This window comes from Grammomys surdaster, unplaced genomic scaffold (genome assembly GCF_004785775.1).
Source record: "Grammomys surdaster isolate TR1022 unplaced genomic scaffold, NIH_TR_1.0 125098, whole genome shotgun sequence".
In the NCBI taxonomy this organism is placed as follows: domain Eukaryota; kingdom Metazoa; phylum Chordata; class Mammalia; order Rodentia; family Muridae; genus Grammomys; species Grammomys surdaster.
This window is the reverse complement of record NW_021620001.1, coordinates 64,145-87,240: the sequence shown is the minus strand read 5'-3', so window position 1 is coordinate 87,240 and position 23,096 is coordinate 64,145. Positions and strand designations below refer to the sequence as shown.

Below are 23,096 nucleotides of genomic sequence, written 5' to 3'. Positions count from 1 at the left end.
CTCTGAGGCTTTATGGTGTACACTTAAGTTTGTGTCAGTTCTGTCCGTTAAGCATTTACTGATACTCAGATTGCTTTTCCTCTCCAGAAGTTCATGACTCACCAGCCACTCTCTTGTGTGCTTTCCGACCTCCTCACCCTCTACTGGGTCTCCCTTCCTTTTTTTTTTTTTTTTTTTTTTTTTTACAAAATGCAGGCAAAATACCTCTTCTGGGAACGTATTTAAACAGTCCTCTTGGTGTCCAAAGTGGAAAGAGACTTCAGTTTATCTTTTCTGCTAGATGCTGAACTCTGGAGACAGAGAGGGGTGGTAAATTTCTAACACATGGTTATACTGATGGAAGAGTTATGTGAGTCTGTCAGTTTCATCTATGCCATGTGAGAAAGTTGGCTTGACTCAATTTCTCTTTCCATGCTGAAGACTTAGAATCTCCCACTATTTTTTAGGATAATCACTTTAACCAATTAGCATCAACTTTTGACAGCAAAGCAGGAGAGACACCCTCTGGCATCTCTATAATGCATTCACTTTCTGTGTTCAGGAAAATGAGGTGTCTAGACTAGAAGACATCATGCAGCACTTAAAATCAAAACAGCGGGAAGAGCGGTGGCTGAAAACATCCAGGCAGCATTCTGAGAAAGAAGCAGAAGAGCTATACCGTAATATTGATGACCTTTTGCAAAAGAAGAAAGAGTTAGAACTTGAAGTAGAAGAATTACATAGAACCATTGAGAGGCATCAACAACGAAAGTAAGCATTCACCCCTGTGTTTTCATTATTCAAAGGGTATAATATCAGCACTGAAGGACATCCTCAGTCAGTGATGCCTTGTGTAACGTTCTCTCATTTTAGAAATGTCCTAGGTCATAACTGCAAAATAATAAATGTTGGTCATATATAGGTGGAGCTCTTTAAATGTGGCAATAGGAACTGAGAAACAGAATTTAATTCCAATTAACTTACTGCCCACATGGTAAATACCATTTAAGACAGCACACACCTAAGGTTACCTGGTTAGTACTTCAAATAAGCTCTTTTTGAAGTTGTCTTTGAACAGCATGATCATTTTCCTTCTCGGCTACCAGTGCAAAGTAGACAACAGGAATTTCAGCCCTCATTCTCCAAGGCATCCATTTGATTTCCTTGTCCTTCTAACTTTGCATACAAAAAGCTAACTGACCCCTTTCTGTTATTTCTATGCTGTGGCCTTTAGTTAGAGGACTCCTCGACCACCATAGGAGGTTCCATACTTGCCACCATGTCTAAACTCTTTCTCTCCAGTCTGTCAAGAAAACACTGTGACCCAGTGCCTATTCTTGTTACCCTTCAGCCTCACACAGTGCTTGCCTTGGACCTGTGGTCTCCCCACGCACCACTTTGCTCTGCCTCTACACCTTCACATGCTCCATCTCCTTCCTAAAATCCCTTCCCCAAGCCCTGTCTGTCTATCCTGCCTCTCAAAACAAAATCGATGATGGGCAGACAGCAGAGGTGGCTTACAGAAGTTAAAGCACTTGTTGCTTTTTGCAGAGGATGCAGGTTCAATTCCCAGCACCCACATAGTGGCTCACAAACATCTATAACTCCAGTTCCAGGAGATGCTCACATCTGCTTCTGAACTCTGGGGGCACCAGGCACTCAGTGGTGCACATACGTGCATTCAAGCAAAACATTTATGCACATAAAATCTTTTAAACATTAAGATACGGAATCCCTTTTATAGTAGGCCTGTTCTTTTCTCCTCAGGTATCTTGTACAGTTTAGGGTTATGAGTTATGGCAGTTCTCTAGCTTTTGTCCTTTCATGCAGAGCAACTTGGGCCTCAGTGTGATAGGGAGGCCTGTGCGGCAGGCAGAGTGAGAAAGACATGGTCACTGCTGCCTAGTCGGGGACAGCTGAGTGACTGAAATGGCTGAGGACAGCGAGAGCCACACTGAAGAGACTGGGAGTTGGTGCTTGTAGGTGTGAGTGGTAAAGCTTCTTCTCATGTGAACGGACATGTTAGGACATGTTAGGACAGACGGGGCAGGGCCTAGGCTCCACTTCTTCCACTGTAACAGTATAAAATGATTATTCCAGGAAAACTGGGTAGCACTTAGTGTTTAGAGAAAAGGCAAACATTGTCTGCATGCCTTTGTTTAAAGAAAGAAGAAAAGTATCAAAGTGCTGAGTTTGATTTCATGAGGCTTTTTTTTCCTGCCAAGCAGCCCATTTTCAAATAATTTTGTCTAATTAGCCTTGAGTTACTGAGTTTTGTGTCATGACTTTTTGCCAAATCTTTTATGACAGTTTTACTCCAACATAAAGAAGTCAGTCACAAAACAGTGCAGTATTTGGGGTTGGATTCTCTGGGACTGTCCTTGAGGACTGTCTAAGGGACTGGAAATATTATATAGTCACTTCCTTTATCTCTATTCTTCAGGAAAATGATGTGGCAATGCTGTCTCAGCTAGATGCTGACCCAAGTCCATCAAGCCTTGTGACATAGTGTGCTTTTCCTGCCAGGAATACTCTGTGTTTAGAATAAGAGTGTATTGTGAACATGTAGCTACTCTCTTAAAAAATTAGTAAGTTCCTTAGCTGGGTGTTGGGTGGCACATACTTCTAATCCCAGCACTTGAGAGACAAGGGCAGGCAGATCTCTGAGTTGGAGGCCAACCTGATCTACAGAGTGAGTTCCAGGACAGCCAGGGTTACACAATTAAACCCTGCCTCCAAAACAAAACAAAATAAAAAAGACAAAGTAAATTTTTGAACATTCTTTATAGGCTATCAGTGTCCATATTGTTTATGTTTAAAATCTCTTGATATTTATGTAATTTTTAGGGACTTCATTGATGGAAATGTTGAGAATCTAATGACTGAACTAGAAATAGAAAAGTCTCTCAAACATCATGAGGATATTGTAGATGAAATTGAGTGCCTAGAGAAAACTCTCCTGAAACGTCGTTCAGAGCTCAGGGAAGCTGACCGACTTCTGGCGGAAGCCGAGAATGAGCTTGCATCCACCAAGGAGAAGGTGTGTCTAGTGTGCTTCAGATTGGGCTCCTATGGGACACAGGCAGCCTCCTGCAGTTCACCTAGAACTGTAGAGAAAGCAATGATGGCAAAGAGCACGCTGTCTGTCCAAGTGTGGGCCCTGGAGTCAGAGCTGACATCTGAGCAAGTCACCTAGGTTCTGACTTTGCTCACTGTGTCTGTAAATTCAAGCTAAGAATGTGTGGACTGTTGAGTGTGGATTAAATGTGTGTTTTAGATTCCAGACGCTGGTTAGTTCTCAGCATGTCCTACTTGCCCGGCTGAGTGTGTTGGGGGGCAGGGGTGAGGTGACTGTTTGTTTTAATTTTGGACTTTTCAATCTGTGTCTTTTAAAATGACAAACAGATTCTTAAGAGAAGTCTTCCTTCACCAAGTTGATAACAGAAGTAATGATCTGTTTTCAATTCCTGGGTCATAGATTTCTATTCATTTAGGTACAGCCAAGTTGAAATTGAAAGAAAGAAAGGTTCTGATACAGTCTTTGCTGGTATGTTACCTCTAGCCTACCAAGTGAGTGGTAGTAGCGTTCTTTAGGCCACAATGCAGAAGAAAGCCAAAGAGGGAAAGTGACTTCCTAAGCATTTATGAACACCATTTCCTTTAGCATCCCTGGTAGCCCTGTGAAGCGGTGTTAACTCGGCTTACACATGCAGCCCAGAGTCGCATAGTTGAAGCTCTGCCTTCTCTAGAGTTCTTTAGTTATATGAGAATTCCAGAGAGAAAGAGGCCCTGGGCACACAAAGTACCTCAGGAACTATTTTTACTTTGTTAGTTCAACTTGGATCTATTTAAGTTAATAGAAACCTGTAGTTGGAACTGAGTGATTGGCTTCACCTATTAAATTTTGTGGATTATGACTGTTGTTACAGAAACACAGCTTTCACCTCAAAGAGGTGCAAGATAGTTTATCCTGGAGCCAAATATGAGGAACCATGGCCTGACATTTCATGTTCTAATGTATGAATAGTTTCATAAAGTTTTTATAGTAACAACTCACAAAAACAGTCATAACCTAAGACATTTTTCAAATGCGTTGGTGGAAACATTAGAGAAGCAGGGGCAACCAGGCAGAGAGACTGCAGCTGCGGGCTTCAGGTGCTGTTCAGAAGCATCTTGTTAAGTTAATACAGCCCAAAAGGTTTTTAAATCTGTTTTTCAGGATGTTGGATCAGCTTTCTCTCCTAGTCAACAGGGTGTTGGTCATCACACAGAGGTGGGCAAAGAACGTCTCCTTAGGAGACTGAAGCTAACCCAGGATAAATTGTAATGAGTCTATTGACCTGTAATAGTCTAACCCCTCCACATCATTAAAGTCCATCTGCCCTTGCAGGCATAGCTCCTATCCAGGAATTCTTCACAGGGTGTTGTAGAACTAGAGAAAACCTACCACCTGTATTTGTCTTAATCAGTGGCCTTGGCAGTGGGCACACAGAGGAAGAGTGACCACAGTGGAGACACTCTCCTCCCAGGGGCTGTCTTGAGGAAATGATGAGCCCCGCCCAAGGCTGTGCTAACAAGTAGGCAGAGGGCAGCTGTCTGAGCACATGGTGTGGACCTGACACCCATGGGACAGTTAATAGACAGATTCCACACGTAGCCTCCTCTGACTTTGTGAGTCAGTGCAAACTACAATTTTAGCTCTGCGAAACCTCTTCTCTAGATGGATCAGGAAACCAAGTTGATTTTTTTTGAAAGTGTTTTTTGCCAAATCTAGAATAGGAGTATGTCTAAAGACTTCAAAGTAAATTACCATCACAAAATGAGAGTCCTTTCAGCTTATAATGTCTGAAGTAAGAAGAATCTGTGTGGATGGAAGTTTGGTAAAATTATTGGCATTTAATTGGCTAGGTTAGATAAACACATTTTTGGAATAAAAAGATAATTTCCATTCTCATCATCTTCAAATGACTTTTTTCCATAAACGTCCCATCTTTGTTGACACAGCGTAGTTGTATATAGTTCTTCTCACAGTGCTTATACTTTTAAGATATATTTCTGGTACAACATATTCTAACATCTGCATGCTGTGACACTGTAGTTTTATAAAGACTAGATGGTATTCTGTTTTATTACACTACCTCTTTTTTTGTCAAGATTTATCTCATTATTTTTTACACAGTAATTATTTGCTTCTAGATAATTTTCTAAGTGTTAGAGAGTCACAACAAAGGAATGTTTTCACATTTTTCTGTTTTTATCTTGTTTACTAAGAGTTGTACCAGTTAATACTGCCAATAACTATAGTGAGTACTGCAGTCAAACTGTTTTTAATGACATTTCTTTTCTAGACAAAGAGTACTGTTGAAAAGTTCACTGAGGCCAAGAGAAATTTATTACAAACCGAGTCAGATGCTGAGGCATTAGAAAAGAGAGCCCAGGAGACTGCACTTAACCTTGTGAAAGCAGAACAGCAACTAAGGTGGGTGGAGCTCGGGCCTCTGGGGAAGGTGGAGCCCAGGTGCCAAGAGCTGAGGTGCTGGGTGCTGGTTCTTCTGTGCTATGCCCTAAGGGCCAGGTGATGAATGCTCTATTGTAGATTGCTCCAGGCTGATGCAGAGGATTTGGAGCAGCACAAAATCAAACAAGAAGAAATATTGAAAGAAATTAACAAAGTTGTAGCAGCCAAAGATGCCGATTTCCAGTGTTTAAATGAGAAGAAGGAAAAACTGACAGAAGAGTAAGGCCTTTGAGGGATGGGGATGGAATGGGAAGAGGGTGTCCTGGAGCAGCTGTGGGCGTCAGGCTCCTTTAGAGGAGGGCTGCTGAAGTCCTGCCCTGCCACGTAGGCTTCAGAGTCTGCAGAGAGACATTGAGGCAGCGGAACTCAGTGAGGATCACCATCTTCAAGTCCTTAAAGAATCTGAGACTCTGCTTCAGGCCAAGAGAGCTGAGCTGGAAACACTGAAAAGCCAGGTATGACAGCAGACACCTGGAAATGACTATTTTTAAACATATTTTGGATTGCTGACTAAAGTTTATTTGGTTGTAGAAAAGGTGGAAAAATACAAACTAAAGTATTAAGAATACATGCATCCTCAAATTGAACTTGCCATCTCCCTTTTCAGGTGACAAGCCAGCAGCAGGAGTTGGTTGTCCTAGACTCACAGTTGGGGCAGAGAAGGGAGGAGCTTCTTCTACTCCAGGACAGCCTCACCCAAGCAAAAGCTGACCTCCAGGAGGCCCTGACACTGGGAGAGACGGAAGTTGCTGAGAAGTGCAGTCACATTAGGGTATGTTTGTCAGTAGGCTTTCCTAGAAGTCCAGGGCAGTGCTGAGGTCTATTTTAAAGTGTTTCCTGGTTCTCCCCAAATGGAGATAGAAAGGCCCCCTCTCTAGCATCATTTGTGGGGTGTGTTAATGCCTTGGAGCAGAGGCAGTCATGTGGCCTCTGGATACACGCTGGGTTCTCTTGCATCTTGGCTTTCTTGTGTGTTTCCTGTTCGGGACTGCCCTTATCCCAGGCATAGGAGCATTGCATCCTGCTTGCTTCTCACGGCTCAGCCACACAGAGCCTCCTGGGTTGGTTGGTTTGTTTGTTTTTGTTTTTTCTCAGCTGCTCTTAAGGAGTTTCTTTATTTTGCATGTGATAATAGCTGCTTATGGCGTCTCAGTCTGTGACTGTGTCTGTGCTCCAATCTTCCACCTCTGATGGTCACTGGGCTTCAAACAGCCTTTGCATGGGTAAATAGCACAAACACATCTACATGAACATAGGTTACTTTTTCATACTATATGGTAGATGTTGGTGTAAAATACAGTGCTGTTCTTGGTACCAAAGGCAAAAAATTGTAATTTAATGTAAAATGTAATGTAAATTCAATTACAAATTAGATGTATGAGATAGAACAATAACAGAACTGACTGGTGTAAAGGGGATTTTGATTCGTAATTCACATAGGAGATGACTTTTATTTAAACACAGGAAGTAAAATCACTTCTGGAAGAACTAAGTTTTGAGAAAGGAGAACTGAATGTCCACATCAGTGAAAAGAAGACTCAGCTCGCACTTATAAAGCAGGAGATAGAGAAAGAGGAAGAGAATCTTCAGGTAGTTTTACAGCAGCTGTTGAAACATAAGACTGGTGAGTTTAAAAAGCAAGTCACAGAATGTGACGCTGGCCACGTCTGCACTACAGGTCACAGCAAAATGCACCTGGCCAAATCACATCTCAATTGTAAGCTCACTAATGAGCAGATTAGAAAAGGAACATGATTTTTCCTGCCATTCTGTTTAAGAATTGTTTAAAGCAAATAAACATATTGGTGGCTGATGGGGGCATGGAAGGACTCTCACAGCTGATGGAAGTGTAACTGAGATGCTTGGCCAGGGCTTCAACACTCCAACATTCAAGCTTGTAAAACCAAAGTGCCAGTTTCTATTCATCCAGAGAGTGCCAGCCTTCATGTGTACCGCAGCAAGATTTACACTTAGGAAACTGGAAAGAAAAGGCTTATATTTATACTTTAATGACATGTAAAAATAGAGCAAACATATGAGGTGAGTCATGAATGTGGGAGATAGCCCAGTTATATACTTACTCATGTCACCCTGTTTTCTTTTATGTGTGCATCCCTGTGTATGTGCACAGCCCAAAGGAGAACATCATATATCCTGTTGAGTCACTCTCTATCTTATGCCGTTGAGACAAGGGCTCTCACTCAGCCTGGTCCCAGTGATCTCGTCGTCTCTGCACACCTCCCTAACACTCACACAGAGCACTGCAGTTTTATTATTTACACAGCACTATAGCTCAGCAGTACAGGATTTGGTATGGCCTGTTTGGAATTGTGCCAGTGTTGTTTAGGCAGTATGTGGTTGAGACTTCATGAGTGTAGCTCCCCTATTGCATGTAGAGGACGCAATCTCAGTATAGACTTCCTGGTCCTCTGGCTCTTATATCTGAGGTTCTGGAGCTCTTCTGAGATGTTCCGGGATGGGGTTGGGAGAGTCCATTCTCCTAGGATGTTGCTGTAGGACTGGATAGTAGTCTCGGGCTGTAAGCGGCTGGGAGGATGCAGCTGCAATAGCTAGCATGTGCACACATCGTCAGCACTCACACCATCAGAACTCAGGCTAGGGCAAGGAAAGCTTCCTGTCCAGAGCTTCCCAGTCTGTCTGAGGCTTTTAGATCATCACCTTTGACTGTGGGTCTGAGATCATGCCCGTGTCAAACAAAGTATACTCCTGAAATAAAACACCCCAAAGTCAGCTTTTGAGTTATTTATTACATTGTCTTGTTTAGTGTGTGTGTGCGTGTGAGGGGGTGGGGGGTTCGGACATGTGGACAGGAGTCAGGAGGGCTTTGGGGAGTTGGTTCTCTCATAATCATCCCAGGTCATCATGTCACCGCTCCTTCTAGAGATTTCTTAGCACATTTATTAGTACTTACCATTGGCTGTTGGGCTCTTGCTCCTTTTCCAGATTTTCTGCAAAGAACAAATACCCATACTTTGAAGTTTTTCCTACCTTTTCATATAAAGATGCGGATGTAAATGCCCCTAGAGTCAGAAGTTTACTGTTTTGTTACAATGTCTTTAACATATTAGTGTTGGACTTTTTATTTTGTTTGTTTGTTTGTTTTTGTGTTTTTGAGACAGGGTTTCTTAGAGATCCACCTGCCTTTGCCCCCTGAGTGCTGGGATTAAAGATGTGCACCACCAGTGCCCAGAACAAATTTAATGTTTTTAACAGTACTTTCAAAAAGGTTTTTCCTTTACAAATAAAATTGATAACATTTAGGCAACACAACAAAAAAAAATTTTTTTTGCTTTCTGGTCAGTGAACAAGGAGTTACAGTCTGTTTTGTTTTGTTTCCTGGTTCACTTAACGCTGACCCTGCTCTATCTCTCTGTCAGAGCTAAAGAATGTTGCAGACATACTGCAGCTTGAAACCAATGAGCTACAAGGTCTGAAGCTACAGCATGACCAGAAGGTTGTGGAGCTGGAGAAGACGCAGGTCGACTTGCTGGAGGTACGGAGGAGAGCTCTGAGCCTCTGCCGCCTCAGCCTTTCTCTTTCAGGATGTCTGAATCTTCTTCTCTCATTCAGGAGAAACTAGAGCTAGAGCATTTGCAGCAGACAGCTCAGCAACAGAGATGGGAGCTAGAGCGGCAGAGACAGTTCCTGGAGAGAGACAGGCGGGAGACAGAGAGACTGAGGGCTGAGAGCCAGGCCCTGCAGTCCTGCATTGAGTGTCTGAATAAAGAAAAGGAAGATCTCCAAGAACAATGTGAGAGTTGGGAAAAGAAGTCTTCCCATGCCAAAAGGTAAGGGCAGGGATAAAAACATGGAGGGTAAACATGAGAACAGAGAGCTGCTCATGGGGGTGCATGTCTGTAATCCCAGTACCCACCAAGCGGAGGCAGGAGCATTGCTGTGGATGTGAGACCACCATGGCCTACATAGTAGGTTCCAAGCCATGAGTTACTTTGTTAGAACCTACCTCAAGACAACAGCAAAAGCCACACATGGTGGTACACACCTTTAACCCCAACACTCAGAAAGCAGAGGAGGTCAGATCTCTGAGTACAAGGCCTATGGAATGAGTTCCAGGATAAGACAGAGCTACACAGAAAAACCCTGTCTTTAAAAAACAAAAAAAGAGCAAAAGTTATAATTAAAAAAAAAACCAATATTGTGCAAACTTGATAACATAATTTTCTGATACCATTCTTTTCTTGGTTATTTTTTCCCTAATGTTCCCCCTTAAGAGCATTTTTAACAGATTACCTCGCCTTGGGTAGACAGGTGCTCATTCAGGAAAGCACCTTTCAAGAACCTGAGTTCAGTCTCTAGGTCTCCGTGTTGAAGCAGAAACAGCAGACACAGTGCCAGACGCTGTAATCCCAGCAATGGGGATTACATAGAGACACGCGCATCTCTGGGCACTGGGCTACCTCCACTAGCTGCTGGCCAGTAACATCCTGACTCTAAAGGGGAGCTATGAGCAGCTCTTAGACCCCACTCTACCCTCCCACCCCAGCTTGTCCTCCAGGACACAGTCTTTCATTGGAAATAAACAGAAGGAATATTTGTTCACTGCTATAAGAAGACAGATTGTTTAAAACAATGGCAGTCAAAATCCCACTAGTTTTTTTTCTTTTCCTGTTTTAGAAACTTATATTTGTTCTAAAATTTATAAGAAAATGCAAAGAACCTACAATTTATAGAATTCTTTAGACATACCACCAAAAAAAAATTAGAAAATGAGAAAGGATTTAAGACTAACACATCTGATTTTAGCACTTCATATAAATTATAGTAATCAAAATCCTATTGTACTATACAGCAGATAAGTGAATCCAAGGAACAGAGCAGAGCACTGGTCCTCACCCTTCCCAGTGCTTCCACCTTTAATACAGTTCCTCGTGTTGTGGTGACCCACAACAATAAAATCATTTTCATTGTTACTTTATAACTGTAATTTTGCTACTATTATGAATCATAATGCAAATATCTGTGTAGTCTGGTGGTCTTAGGCGACCCCCGTGAAAAGTTGTTAAATCCCCAAATGGTTGAGACTACAGGTTGAGAAGTGCTGGAATGAAGGTCCAGAAATGAACTTGATGTGTGAGACACAGATTTTGAAAAAGATTGAAAGGTATCTTTTCAATAGAAGTAGTCTTTTTAGAATTATTGCTAAAAGAATTGAAGATCCAAAATAGAAAATTTGATCCATATTTTACTATATTAAAAAAAAATGGAGGAGCTGGAGAGATGGTTCAGATGTTCAAGCGCTGGCTGCTCTTCCAGAGGACTTGAGTTTGATTCTTACCTCCTAACAAGGCAGTGCACAACCACGTGTAACTCTGCTTCTAGGCAGTCTGACACTGTGAGCAGCAGGCCTGCAAGTAGTGCACAGACACACATGCAGGCTGAACATGCATGCACATAAAACAAGCCAGCAGAATGCCGCCTCAGTGGGTGAAGGCTCAAACCTGGGACAACCTGAGTTTAATTCCCTGAACCCACCAAATAGAAGGAGAATACCAACTGCTTAAGTTGTCATTTTATTTCCAAACATGTGCCATGGCATGTGCACACCCCCTCCCCCACTGAATAAAACAGTGTAAAATAAAATGAGCCATAAACATAAATGTAAACTTTAAAATATAAAACTTAGAAGATAAACCCTTTGTGACTTTGAGTAAGACAAAATTCTTCTTAACTAGATGCCAAAAGCATGATCCGTTAAAAACCACAATAAAGTGCAAGGTGGAAAGACGGCTCAGTGAGGACCTGGGTTTCAGGAACGAATGCCTGCATAGAGAGCCGGGCATTGAGGGCTGTAGCCATGTTTTCTGCTTCGTCAGTAGTGGATGAGTCAGCAGGCTGCTTATCGCTCAGTTTTATTTTGTTTTGTGTTTGGAATTTTGATACGTGTTTTTGTAATGTTTTAACTTAGTGAATCTTTTTTTATTTTTTTTAAGTCTCCTATTTGGAAATCTGTAATGTTTCTTTTAAAAATGAGTTCTGGCATCTCCACTGTCTGTGCACTGTGTGGAAGGCAGCGCTGCCCCTCGTCCATGTAATGTGCGTGTTTTCTGTCTAACAGTCTGGTTTATTCTGTGGTAGAGTTTTAGCAGCTTCAGAAGAAAGCAACAAAATGGAGCAGTCCAACCTAGGTAAGTTGGAGCTGAGTGTCAGAAAGCTGCAGCAGGAGCTGGAGCAGCTGAGCCAAGACAAGCTTGCCCTCCACAGCGATGTCTCTGAGGTGCAACAGCAGCTACAAGGTAAGGAAGGGCCGGCCTGGAGGCCATGGCTCTACCACAGCCTTCCCTTAGGTGACGTGATTGGTGCAGAATGGTGGGAAATTAGATTATAGATTTAATTATACCACTCTGTGAACATACTAAGTCTAAATCATACACTTTAAGACACACATGGTACATGAATTTCATCTTAAACTATTTCTTTTAAAGTCTAATTTATGTTTCTTAGGAAACAGTTTAAAAATAGATTTAAAAAAAGGTTAAATACAAATTATTTTTGGGCTAGTGAGGTGGTTCAGTAGGTAAAAAGGACTTGCCACCAAACCTGAGTTCTGTCATTCAAGATGACAGTAAAAGGGGAGAACTGAGAAATGACGCCCAGATATTGGCCTTCATCCTCCACACGGATGCCTAGCACACAAGCACACACAGTAATCATGAATTGACATCATCCCTCAGGTCATAACTGTGACTGTGTATGTGGGGCGGGTATTGAAGGCAATAGTAAAAATGTCTTTTATTACCAAATAATAGTTTATTTAGGAGGAATGGCTAAGTATTTATAGCTAATGATGTATTTTTTTGAGGATTTATTATATTCTAGTCATGATGTATATACTGTCTCATTTAATCCATGTGACACAAATAGATCTGGTGACACACCAATAACTTCAGCACTCAGTAGGCAGAGGAATGCAAGTTCAAAGCAAACTGGGCTGCATCATGAGACTGTATCAAAAATAAAACCTTCATGGCAGTTTTTATGTAGAAACTAGTATTTTATCCATTTACAGATGATGATATTGAGGGTTAATTTTCTTGTGATTTGTTCAAGATCACAGTTAGTAACAGATAGCAATTTTGTCTACACATTGTCTTCATGAAAGAGTGTACCAAGTCTTACATTTCTAACAGTAATATAGAATATACTCATTTTTAAACCATGCATCTCACCAACATTATTAGTTAAATGTTTTTAAAATTCTTTAATATAGAAGCCTTTTAAAACCCCACAGGGGGCCGGGCGGTGGTGGCGCACGCCTTTAATCCCAGCACTTGGGAGGCAGAGGCAGGCGGATTTCTGAGTTCGAGGCCAGCCTGGTCTACAGAGTGAGTTCCAGGACAGCCAGGGCTACGTAGAGAAACCCTGTCTCGAAAAACCAAAAAAAAAAAAAAAAAAAAAAACCCACAGGGTTATACATATAACTATCTTTTGGCATCATTGATTTAACAGAAATAAATGTAGATTTAGTTGTGATGTGCTTTGAAAGGCGATCCAGTATGTATACATGTGCTCTTATGTATACTTTCAAATGACGTTTTACAAAAATGTTTTGATAGATAAACGGGAAGCCATAAACTCGCTACAGGAGGAACTGGCTAATACCCAGGACCATTTGGACCTAGCAAAGCAGGTAAGGCTCAAAGTATAATTGGCTTTTTACAGTTCACACTACAGCCCCATAGGGCTCCTTACACAGCATCATAAGGTCACCTACACAGCACCATAGAGCCACCTGCCTGGCACTGTAGGGCACCTTACACAGCACAGCCTTCAGATAAGGCTTGGGTTGTTGGGTGGTTCTCTAACCTATTTCAGCTCTTGATTCAAGTTTACCCAAAGTTAAGAAGAAGTAGGGTAGTAGTTAGACCACAGTCAAACAGCTGTTCCCAGAAGCCTTAGCAAGGATGCTGGGATGTAAGGATCCATGTGCAGAGCAGCTGACCATTCAGAGCAGGATCTGGTCAGGTGTTGACTAGTGCAGCTTGTGGCCCTGTGCTTCTGGTGACCTTCCTCTAGGTGACTCAGGGTCAGCCTGTAAGAACAGGGCTACAGTTTGGGTTTCAGAGGACTTCAAGCAAATTAGATGAGACGCCTAATTTCTCTTCCTTTTACCTTCAGGTTTCTAAGACATAAAACTTTTAAGACAAAATTTTTTCTTTTTTTTTTAAGGTATCAGATTATTAAATTTCTCTCTGTTAAAAATTTTTCAGGTTTTTTTCTAAGTTTTTTAATTTGTCTAAATATTTCAGATAGTAATAAAACTAGGCTTAATTCTTGTGTTTAGCACCTTGGTTTTCGAAGCAGTCCTGGGATACTTGCAGAGAAGTATTTATTCCTGTCTTGGTGACCAGGCAGAGAAGCCTTCACTGCAGATTCACCATCCTACATGTTAGGCACTAAGAGAAGGAAAGCCAGGAATTAACTTCTAGTCCTGGGTACCTTTCTCTAAGTTTGCTGAGAGGATAAAGGAGGTGTCACTTTTCAGACTTGGTGGGTTCTGGTCACCTTAGGAAGTGGCGCATTGTGAGCCGTATCAGTGTGTTCTTTTGCCTGAAGGACCTGATCCACACCACCAAGTGCCAGAATTCGTTGCTCAGTGAGCAGGCCCAGCTGCAGAAGGACATCAGCAAATGGATTGCCAGGTTAGAGAGCTGCCAGAAAGAGGCGGAGACAAAAGAACAGCAACTCCAGAAGCTTCAGGATGAGATCAGAGAAAGCAGGCTCCAGCTGGACCAGCAAGAAACGGTACTGGACTCAAAGGGGTTGTTATTCACTTCATGGGGCTCTGTGCCTACCACCTCCCACCCAGATCAGACTGCCCATGTGCACCTTCTGTGTGACTCTGACTAGTGTAATTTACAGATTGTTAAGCCATCCGCACTGGTCCTGTAAAGAGCTTAATGGTCACATGCTAATTAATTAGCGATGTGTATCTCACAGTGGCCAGGTGGCGTCATCGTTACAGAGGCACTGGCATTTGTTCTGTCTGTCTGTCTGTGTGTCTGTCTGTCTGCCCTCCCCTCTCTGTAAGTGCTTCTCTCTTTGGAACTAGAGTCTGAGGATCATCTGGGACATTTGTTCTTTGATGATCAACTCAGGTTATTCTCTATTCAGATGTTTCAAAACCTCCAGAGAGAAAGGGAGCGTGAGGAGCAGAAGTTAGAGGCTGGTAAAGTGGCCCTGGAGCAGCATCAGGGGCGGCTGGAGGAGGAGCTCACAGACCAGAAAAGCAAGCTGAAGCAGCTGCTCACAGATGTGTCGGCAGCTGAAGAACGCCTCAGGACTCTGCAGGAAGAGGAACGGTGCACTGAGAGCCTGGAGAAGATGCTATCCCAGGCCAGTAAGTTCACTGCAGGCATCAAGTGGTGGCGGTGGGGAGGGGGCTGTACTGGTTGTCTTGTGAAGTATGTAAAGAAGACCCAGCCCCAGCCACCCAAGGAGGAGACAGGAGAACCAAAGTGGGAAGGAAGGCCAAGGATGCAGGGACGTAGGGCGAATGTGTCTTTATGGTGAAGTTTGACCCTGGACTGACCAATGTGTCTCTTCATACCCTTCTGCCTCTTTCAAGAACCATGTGCAGGAAAGCAGGCCATCACGGCGGGGTGTTAGAGTCTCTGAAGGACAGGTTATACAGGAGCAGTGGCCTCAGCTATTGAGAAACATAGTGTCAGCAACCAAAGGTTGAGTGCAGGAGCTATCCTCGAGTTGGATTTACTTTGCAGTCAGTTTGCTCTCTCTCGGTGAACCTTTCTCCAGCCTGTGGAGTGGGTGGGGCAGGCTTGAGAGAGCCAGCACGAGAGGGGAACAGCAGAGGAGGTAGCATGCCACTCTCTAATAGGCAGCCTGCCCTTGAGCTAGAAGCACTCGGCCCACAGCTGGCCCAGGGCCCCTGGCCACACCTACTAAGCGTGCTCACTCACATTCCAGAACAGCAGCTTTCAGAACGGGAACAGCAGCTAATGGAGAAGTCAGGTGAGCTGCTGGCCCTGCAGAAAGAGGCCGATGCTATGAGGGCAGACTTCAGCCTCCTGAGAAACCAGTTCTTAACAGAAAGGAAGAAGGCAGAGAAGCAGGTGGCTGGGCTGAAGGAAGCACTGAAGATCCAGCGGAGCCAGCTGGAGAAGAATCTTCTGGTGAGTGTTTGCTGCTCTGGGAGTCTAGAGAGAACAATACATTTACATCGATTTGACGTGTGCATTTTACTTATACACTGCTTCATTAGGAAGAAAATAAATTACCCATCAACCCAGACCCTAACCCAGTGGTTATTACTGGTGTATTTTGTCATAATTGGTTGTTGAAGCACACGGTGAAACTTGGCTACCAGCAGGGAGGCCTCCTGTGGAGAGCATAGCACAGTAGAACTGTGCATCTGCTCAGCCCACTGCAGGCTCCAGTTATTGGGTTGGTAGGCACCTTTGCAGAGCTGCAGTCAGAGCTTATTTGTGACATTCTGCCCTTTTTGGTCAACGTTGATTTTTATCAAGCATACTAAAACCAGGAAGCCTGGTCTACTCTGCTTTTACCCTTGAACTAAGTGGGGTGGAGTGGTATTCACATCACTCAGAGCAGTGAGCACAGTGGATTCCTAGGAGTGGGCTTTTTCAGTGCTCTCTGGAGGGATTAGTGTAACTATTGTATGAAGGAAATCTGATGGATTTCCCAAAGGGTGGTGTGCTTGTGTACTTGGACAGGACAGTCATAAAGATAGATTTAATGTCTAAAATTTAAGCTGCCCATGGTGGCACACTCCTCTAATCCCAGCACCCAGAACCAGAGGCCTGAGGATCTCTGTGAGTTTGAGGCCAGCCTGGTCTTTCAAGTGAGTTCAGGCCAGCCAGAGCTACACAGTGAGACCCTGTCTCAAATAAATAAACAACGATCCCTACAACCCATGAAGATATTGTTGCCTTTTCATGGATCACTGCTGATGGGGCTGAGAAAGGGGAGAGTAACTTGTAAGAGGTAGCGGAAGGATCTGACTTCAAACTCTGAATTCAAATTCTCCCAGTCACACTACACCTGCCTCCAGGATGCTCCATTTCACAGCTATAGAAACTGAGGTTGGGAGGCAGAGGCAGGCGGATTTCTGAGTTCAAGGCCAGCCTGGTCTACAGAGTGAGTTCCAGGACAGCCAGGGCTGCACAGAGAAACCCAGTCTCGAAAAACCAAAAAAAAAAAAAAAAAAAAAAACCAAGCAATGGTGGTGCACGCCTTTAATCCCAGCACTTGGGAGGCAGAGGCAGGCAGATTTCTGAGTTCGAGAGTTCAAGGCTAGCCTGGTCTACAGAGTGAGTTCCAGGACAGCCAGGGCTACACAGAGAAACCCTGTCTCGAAAAACCAAAAAAGGAAGGAAGGAAGGAAGGAAGGAAGGAAGGAAGGAAGGAAGGAAGGAAGGAAGGAACAAACTGAGGTCATTGCATTGCTAGTGAGTGTGGAACCCAGTAATTACACCTGCCCATGTGTGACTGCAGAGTCCTTTGCCTCTCTGTATAGGAACAGAAGCAGGAGAACAGCTGTATGCAAAAGGAAATGGCTACAATTGAACTGGTGGCCCAGGACAACCACGAGAGGGCCAGGCGCCTCCTGAAGGAGCTCAGCCAGATGCAGCAGGAATACCTGGAGCTCAAGAAACAGGTGTGCACCCTAGAACCCCAGCTGGCCAGCCCAGGTCACCATGTGGGCTCAATACACTCCCTCCCCCGGGGCAGACAGGGTTTATTGTTGTTAGTATCTCTTTAAGAGGAATGTGGGAATTGTTAAAAGCTGACTGTAAGAGTGTTCTTCCCTCTCTTCTTCCTCTTCTTCTTCCTTTTCTTCTCTCTCTTCTTCCATCTTCTTCCTCTTCTTCTCTCCCCACCCCCCATCTTTGCCCTATCTCCTGAATAAACCCCACTTGGAACTGTTAAAAAAAAAAAAAAAAAGTGTTCTTCAAGTTATTTTTTTTTCAGCCTTAAAATTTAGACATACACTTAAGGGGAAAGGATTGGTTGAAAATATACTCTTAAAATTAAATCAACTAGCTTTTCTACCAGACTGCTTTTCTTTTTTTTTTCTTTTTTTTGGTTTTTTGAGACAGGGTTTCTCTATGTAGCCCTGGCTGTCCTGGAACTCACTCTGTAGACCAGCCTGGTCTCGAACACAGAAATCCGCCTGCCTCTGCCTCCCAAGTGCTGGGATTAAAGGCGTGCGCCACCACCTCCCGGCCAACTAGCTTTTCAAAGTGATATTTATTTCTTTATTTATCGTTATGTGAGTGCATGTGGGTGTGCCCCCACACACTGTGGTGAGCGTGAGGTCAGAAGACAACTTGTGGGAGGCAGGTCTCCTCTTTGAACTGGGTTCTGGGGATTCAACAAGTATCTTACTGCTGAGCCAGCTCACTGTTTGTAAATAGGTGTGCAGGCACAGGACCTGAGTGTGCAGGTCTACGTCTGTGGAAGTTGGAAGAAACCTTGGGCATCAGTCTCAGGACCGGCAGCCCAGAGGTTTTAGACTGGACTGGCTGGCAGTGAGCCCCCATGCCCAGCATTTTACCTGTGCTCTGGGGCTTGAGCTCAGGTCCTCAAGGCTTGCAAGTGCTTTACTGACTGACCAACCTCCCTCAAGCCCTTGGTTGGCTTTTTATGTTGTGTGCATGCGCACATGTGCACTTGTCTGTAGCAATATCCATCTGTGCACGTCCATGTGGAGGCCAAAGATCCGACTCAGGTGTCATTTCTCAGAAGATGCTGTCGTAGTGTCTCTATTCCTGCACAAACACCATGACCAAGAAGCAAGCTGGGGAGGAACTCAAGACAGGAAGTGAAACAGAGGCCATGGAGGAAGCTGATAACTGGCATGCTTCTCAAGGTGCTCAGACTGCTTTCTTATACAACCCAGGACCATCAGCCCAGGAGTGGCCCCACCCACATTATGCTGGGCCCTCCCTCACACATCATCAGTAATCATGAAAATGCCTGATGGACTCGCCTATAGGCCAGTCTTACGGAGGCATCTTCTCAATTGAGAGTCCCTCTTCCCAAGTGACTAGAGCTTGTGTCAAGTTGACATAAAACTAAACAACCGTCTCTCACTGGGACCTGAGGCTTACCAATTAGGACAGGCCCCATACATCAACCAATCTTATTCTTCCAAGCACTGAGACCACAGGCCCATGCCACCATACCTAGCTTTTTATGCGAATGCTGGAAATCAAACTGTAGTCCTCATGCGTGGCAAGCAGTGTACTAACTGAACCATCTCCCCACCTTTTTTTGTTTGGTGTGAGTGTGGGTATTGTATGCATTTAAATGGTTCATGTAGAGGCCAGCCAAGGACACTGGATATCTTTCTCTAATTGTTCTTACTGCCTTGAGACAGGGCCTCTTGTTGAAACATAAACCCACTGTTAGGCTAGGCTGGCTGGCTGGCCAGTTATCCCCAAAGATTAACCTGTCTCTACCTCCCCAGTCCTGGAATCAAAAGCATGGTCCCCTCGCCCAGCCTTGTGGGTTCTGAGGATTGAATTCAGGTCCTTATGCTTGCAAATCAAGAACTATACTAACTGGCTCTGTCCAGTATGTGTAGATCCTTCAATGTTAGTACACTAAACGACTCAATTCTACGTCCTGGTGTTTGACCCCATCACACTGCTTAGGTGGCAAACCAGAAAGACTTGGAGAGGAGGCAAATGGAGGTCAGCAATGCAATGAGGACGCTGAAGTCTGAGGTGAAAGACGAAATCAGAACCAGCCTGAGGAATCTCAACCAGTTCCTTCCAGAATTACCGGCAGATCTAGCAGCTATTTTGGAAAGAAATGAAAACTTAAGAGAGTTGGAAAGCTTGAAAGAGAACTTTCTAATTACCACAAACGAGAGGATTTTTGAAGAAAAATCGAACTTTCCCCAAGTTCACGTCATGGTAAAGTTTGTCCTGCTCTCCTGGGCTTCAGAGTGAGAGTTTGATTCCCACCTCCCCCAGTAAAGCTAAAAACAGATTTGAGGGCACCAGGGTAGGAGGGAAAGATGGTTGGTTCCCACTTGTGACAATTGGTGACTCATTGGTCTCCTTTTCTTTCTGAAAAAGGATGAACACTGGCGTGGAGAAGCACTCCGTGAGAGACTGCGTCACCATGAAGATCAACTCAAGGTTGCCTCTTAAAAAAAAAGAGAGAAAGCCCCTAGGAGATAGTTGGCACTTGGCAAGAGTAGGGAAAAGGTTTCCATGTCCAGTCTACTGCAGCACTCAAGAGGACGCTTATGGATCACACTATAGAGGTTCAGAGAGCTGACATCACAGATAGCAAATGGCTGTCAGCATTCAAGGCCATTTGGATTCTAGAGCATTGGATATATAGCCCAGTGGCACAGCACTTGTCTAACACATGCAAGGCACTGGGTCAGTCTAGAACCTTGATGTCAAGTTGTGTTCTTTAACCTCTATAATGCTGTTCCTTGAGACAGGGTCTTTCTGTGTACCCTAGACCGTCCCTAGAACTAGAGTAGCCTTGAACTTTCCCCAGTACAAGGATTGGTGATTACTGCCATGCCCTACCCTCATTCCTGTTTATTAAAGTCAGACTTGCTTATCAAATGTGAAGAAGCTGAGTAAGTTCAGGAGTGTTTCTTTCATGTAAACCCCACATCTGATAACACTTTCCAGGCTCAACTTCGACACTGTATGTCTAAGCAAGCAGAAGTATTGATCAAAGGACAGCAGCAGACAGAGGGCACCTTACACAGTCTGAGGAGACAAGTTGATGCTTTAGGAGAACTGGTCACTTGTACCTCTGTAGACTCAGCTTCATCACCCAGTCTGTCTCATCTAGAGTCTTCCCTTGTGGAGGACTCCCAACATGGACATAGTCAGGTAAGAGGAAGCTCTAGAGTCTAGAGTTACCTGGAATACTTGGAAACTTTGGGGTAGGTGGTCCAAGAAGACTTGGGATTGAAGTGCCACCCTCAACTGTTTCAGCAAAAAAACTGAATCTGCCATCACTGGGGAAAGTACCTGGTCTATAGGTAAAGAATAGGTAAGCTGGTAGCTTAGACACTGAATTAGAATTGGAGATAGGATGACCCAGGAGAGATTTAGTGTTTGTGTCCTCAACCTCTGGATTTATTTTCTACTTGATCAGAATAGAGTTTAGACCTTCAGGGTTAGAGAGATGGTCGAGCAGTTAAGGGCACTTGGAGCCTGACGGAGATTAAGTTCCTAGCACTCCTGTGGCAGCTCACAATCATGTGTTTGGTTTCAAAGGACCTGCCACCCTTTTCTCCACAAGCACCAGGCACCGGAACAGTGCAGACATACCCATGCAGGCAAAACAGCCATGTGCATTTAAAGGAAGGAAGAGCTTAGACCTGTGAGGTTAAATGTGGGTTTCCCTGGGGTTTAAGTGGTGCCTCTCATTCCTCAAAGACATTTGAATGCAGACTTCTTCACTTCCTGTCTATAAAACTCTGGACCTCACAAAGGTTTCTGTGTGGGACTTAGTTACACTCATTTAATAGAAAAAGTAACCCATGGAACTGGCGAACAGTAATACCTTATTGTGAGCAGAAAATGGCTTCCATTTTCAGGTGCTTACTCTATGTAGATACTAAACACTATACATACAACACCCCATTCAGAAAGGTACAAATTGTCCCTTTATGTAGGTAATAACTACCGGAAATTGTAAATAACAGGTCAAGGGTATAGCAAAGGACAGATCAAGATACAGAAGCCAACCTACCTTTACCAGAAAGCAGTGGATCCTCAGTATACTGTAACCACAAGGAATATCCAAGGACAGTTTTGTAGTGAGAATTTTAGTTTCTTTAAATACAGGAATATGGTTTTGATCTCTGGTATGGGATATGAAGCTGCTCTCATGCTGTAGCAGGGGGTGTGATTTTGCCAGCTGCAGATAGTTTCCACAAGTATATGGAATTCTGGGGACTCTTGAAAGGGTATATAAATGCTAGAGCCCCGAGGGGCATTTGCTCCTGCTGGTTAGCCAGTTGGTGGTTGGTTGCTGTTGGTTAAGTGTGTAAAAAAGTCGAGAAGAAATGAGATATCCTGACTGCAAAGATCAAACTTGCCCCAGGAAACTCAACACCCCGGATCAGCAGAATAATAATATCGACGCCCCTCGAATCCTCTCTCCTGCCTAGTGTTGGGAGATTGAAAGAGTGGAAGAGGGGTGGAGAAGGGTAGTAGAAAAAGGAACTCACTTCATAGTCACGTTTGGATGGCTACACAGTTGCTCCCTTGGTTGGCCTGAGGGGCAAATGGCTTACCTGAGGCACAAAAACCTAATGAGCAGCAGTAGGGCTAAGATTTTAATAGGGTTACCTTACACCTGTGGTTGAGACAAGTCTGGTAAAGGCCCAGACCACATGGCCCTCCGGAGCTTAAGTCTGTAAGGCAATGGGCATAGAGCCCATACATGAGCCTTGGAGGTACTCTATATCAGAGGCACAAATGAGTTGTAAGCAGTTTCAGTCTGGGGTTGTCATCTGGGCCACTGTGACATGAAGCCTTGAATTGGGTTAGGATTGGGGGCTAGCTTCTGTGCCTAAAATTAGTTCCCTTCTTTTCAGAGCGCCTTCCAAGTTCTGCAAGTTCCATTAGAACCAAACAGTTACCGCCACTGAGTTTCCTGCTCACAGGTACGTTAGCCACCGGCACTTAATTAAAAGATCTGGAATTCTGGCAGCCCCAGGAAAATTAACATCATCCTTCATCATTTTTATCAGTTTATTTTAAAAGCATTTTGAGGGCTGGAGCTATGACATAATAATAGTGCACTTGCCTAGCATATGTATGTCCCCAGATTCAATCCCCAGCACTCCAAAACAAAGCAGTCCTTAAGCATAGTATTTTGTCAGTCATCACACTACTACCACATTCTCTAAAGTCTTGTCCAGTTGGAGGTTTAATTCATCCATTCTGCTCTGTCTTACTGTAGGAAAGAAGCTCCAGCCAAGGTCAGGAATATGGTCTTGTGTAACCGTAAGAGGAAATCGCTACTCTCCTACCTCACTGACATCCTAATGGAATGTCAATGTTACTCTCCAGATCCTGTGAAGACTGAAAGTACATTGCAGTACCATTTAAAGAGGTTTCTGTAAATCACATGTACTTGTGGGACTAGATGTGTGTATCTAACATAGGATGTAAGGGACTATTTTTGACTTTTTTCCTCTAATCTTGGAATATTTTTATAAAGCCAGTGAAACCACATATACTGAGTCCATAACTGGTATGTCTAGTTACCATGAAAAAGAATGTACTAAAAGCCCCTAGGCTTATTAATAAGTTATTATTTTTTATTCTGATCCAAAATTTATTTTTAATATGAAAATAAAAGGTACAGTCAACTTGGGTCTGTTGTCTGACTTTACATTTCACAGGTTACCTTTATTCCAATAACAATAACAATATCCCAGCCATTTAACACTTTTTACCTGGTCTACTTAGTGCTTCATCACAAGTACCTAGTAAGAAATCATCACACTTAGTCTGCTTTTCCTTAGCCTACTAAAATAGTAATTCTTTGGTGGAAAATGTCAAGACTATACTGTAGAGAC

The 23,096-nt window shown here is 43.6% G+C and overlaps 1 protein-coding gene across 8 annotated transcripts in view; it reads left to right on the top strand.

The window, feature by feature from the left end:
• The window catches only part of Cntrl (centriolin), a 72,903-nt gene extending 50,012 nt beyond the window's left edge, over window positions 1-22,891 (top strand). For 5 of the 8 annotated variants that reach the window (XM_028785067.1, XM_028785066.1, XM_028785065.1 and 2 more), the window contains 20 exons: window positions 542-750; window positions 2,827-3,019; window positions 5,328-5,458; window positions 5,576-5,716; window positions 5,826-5,952; window positions 6,105-6,269; window positions 6,962-7,121; window positions 8,896-9,011; window positions 9,089-9,306; window positions 11,615-11,772; window positions 13,093-13,166; window positions 14,093-14,281; window positions 14,651-14,876; window positions 15,464-15,669; window positions 17,034-17,174; window positions 19,177-19,440; window positions 19,606-19,668; window positions 20,182-20,388; window positions 22,107-22,175; window positions 22,475-22,891. In XM_028785067.1, coding sequence (XP_028640900.1) covers window positions 542-750; window positions 2,827-3,019; window positions 5,328-5,458; window positions 5,576-5,716; window positions 5,826-5,952; window positions 6,105-6,269; window positions 6,962-7,121; window positions 8,896-9,011; window positions 9,089-9,306; window positions 11,615-11,772; window positions 13,093-13,166; window positions 14,093-14,281; window positions 14,651-14,876; window positions 15,464-15,669; window positions 17,034-17,174; window positions 19,177-19,440; window positions 19,606-19,668; window positions 20,182-20,388; window positions 22,107-22,160 — 3,042 coding nt within the window. In that variant the 3' untranslated portion in view covers window positions 22,161-22,175; window positions 22,475-22,891. Of the gene's footprint in view, window positions 1-541; window positions 751-2,826; window positions 3,020-5,327; window positions 5,459-5,575; window positions 5,717-5,825; window positions 5,953-6,104; window positions 6,270-6,961; window positions 7,122-8,895; window positions 9,012-9,088; window positions 9,307-11,614; window positions 11,773-13,092; window positions 13,167-14,073; window positions 14,282-14,650; window positions 14,877-15,463; window positions 15,670-17,033; window positions 17,175-19,176; window positions 19,441-19,605; window positions 19,669-20,181; window positions 20,389-22,106; window positions 22,176-22,474 lie in introns of those variants that run through there. The other 3 variants (XM_028785068.1, XM_028785070.1, XR_003713711.1) reach the window with 3 other exon arrangements.
• The last annotated feature ends 205 nt before the right edge of the window (window positions 22,892-23,096 follow it).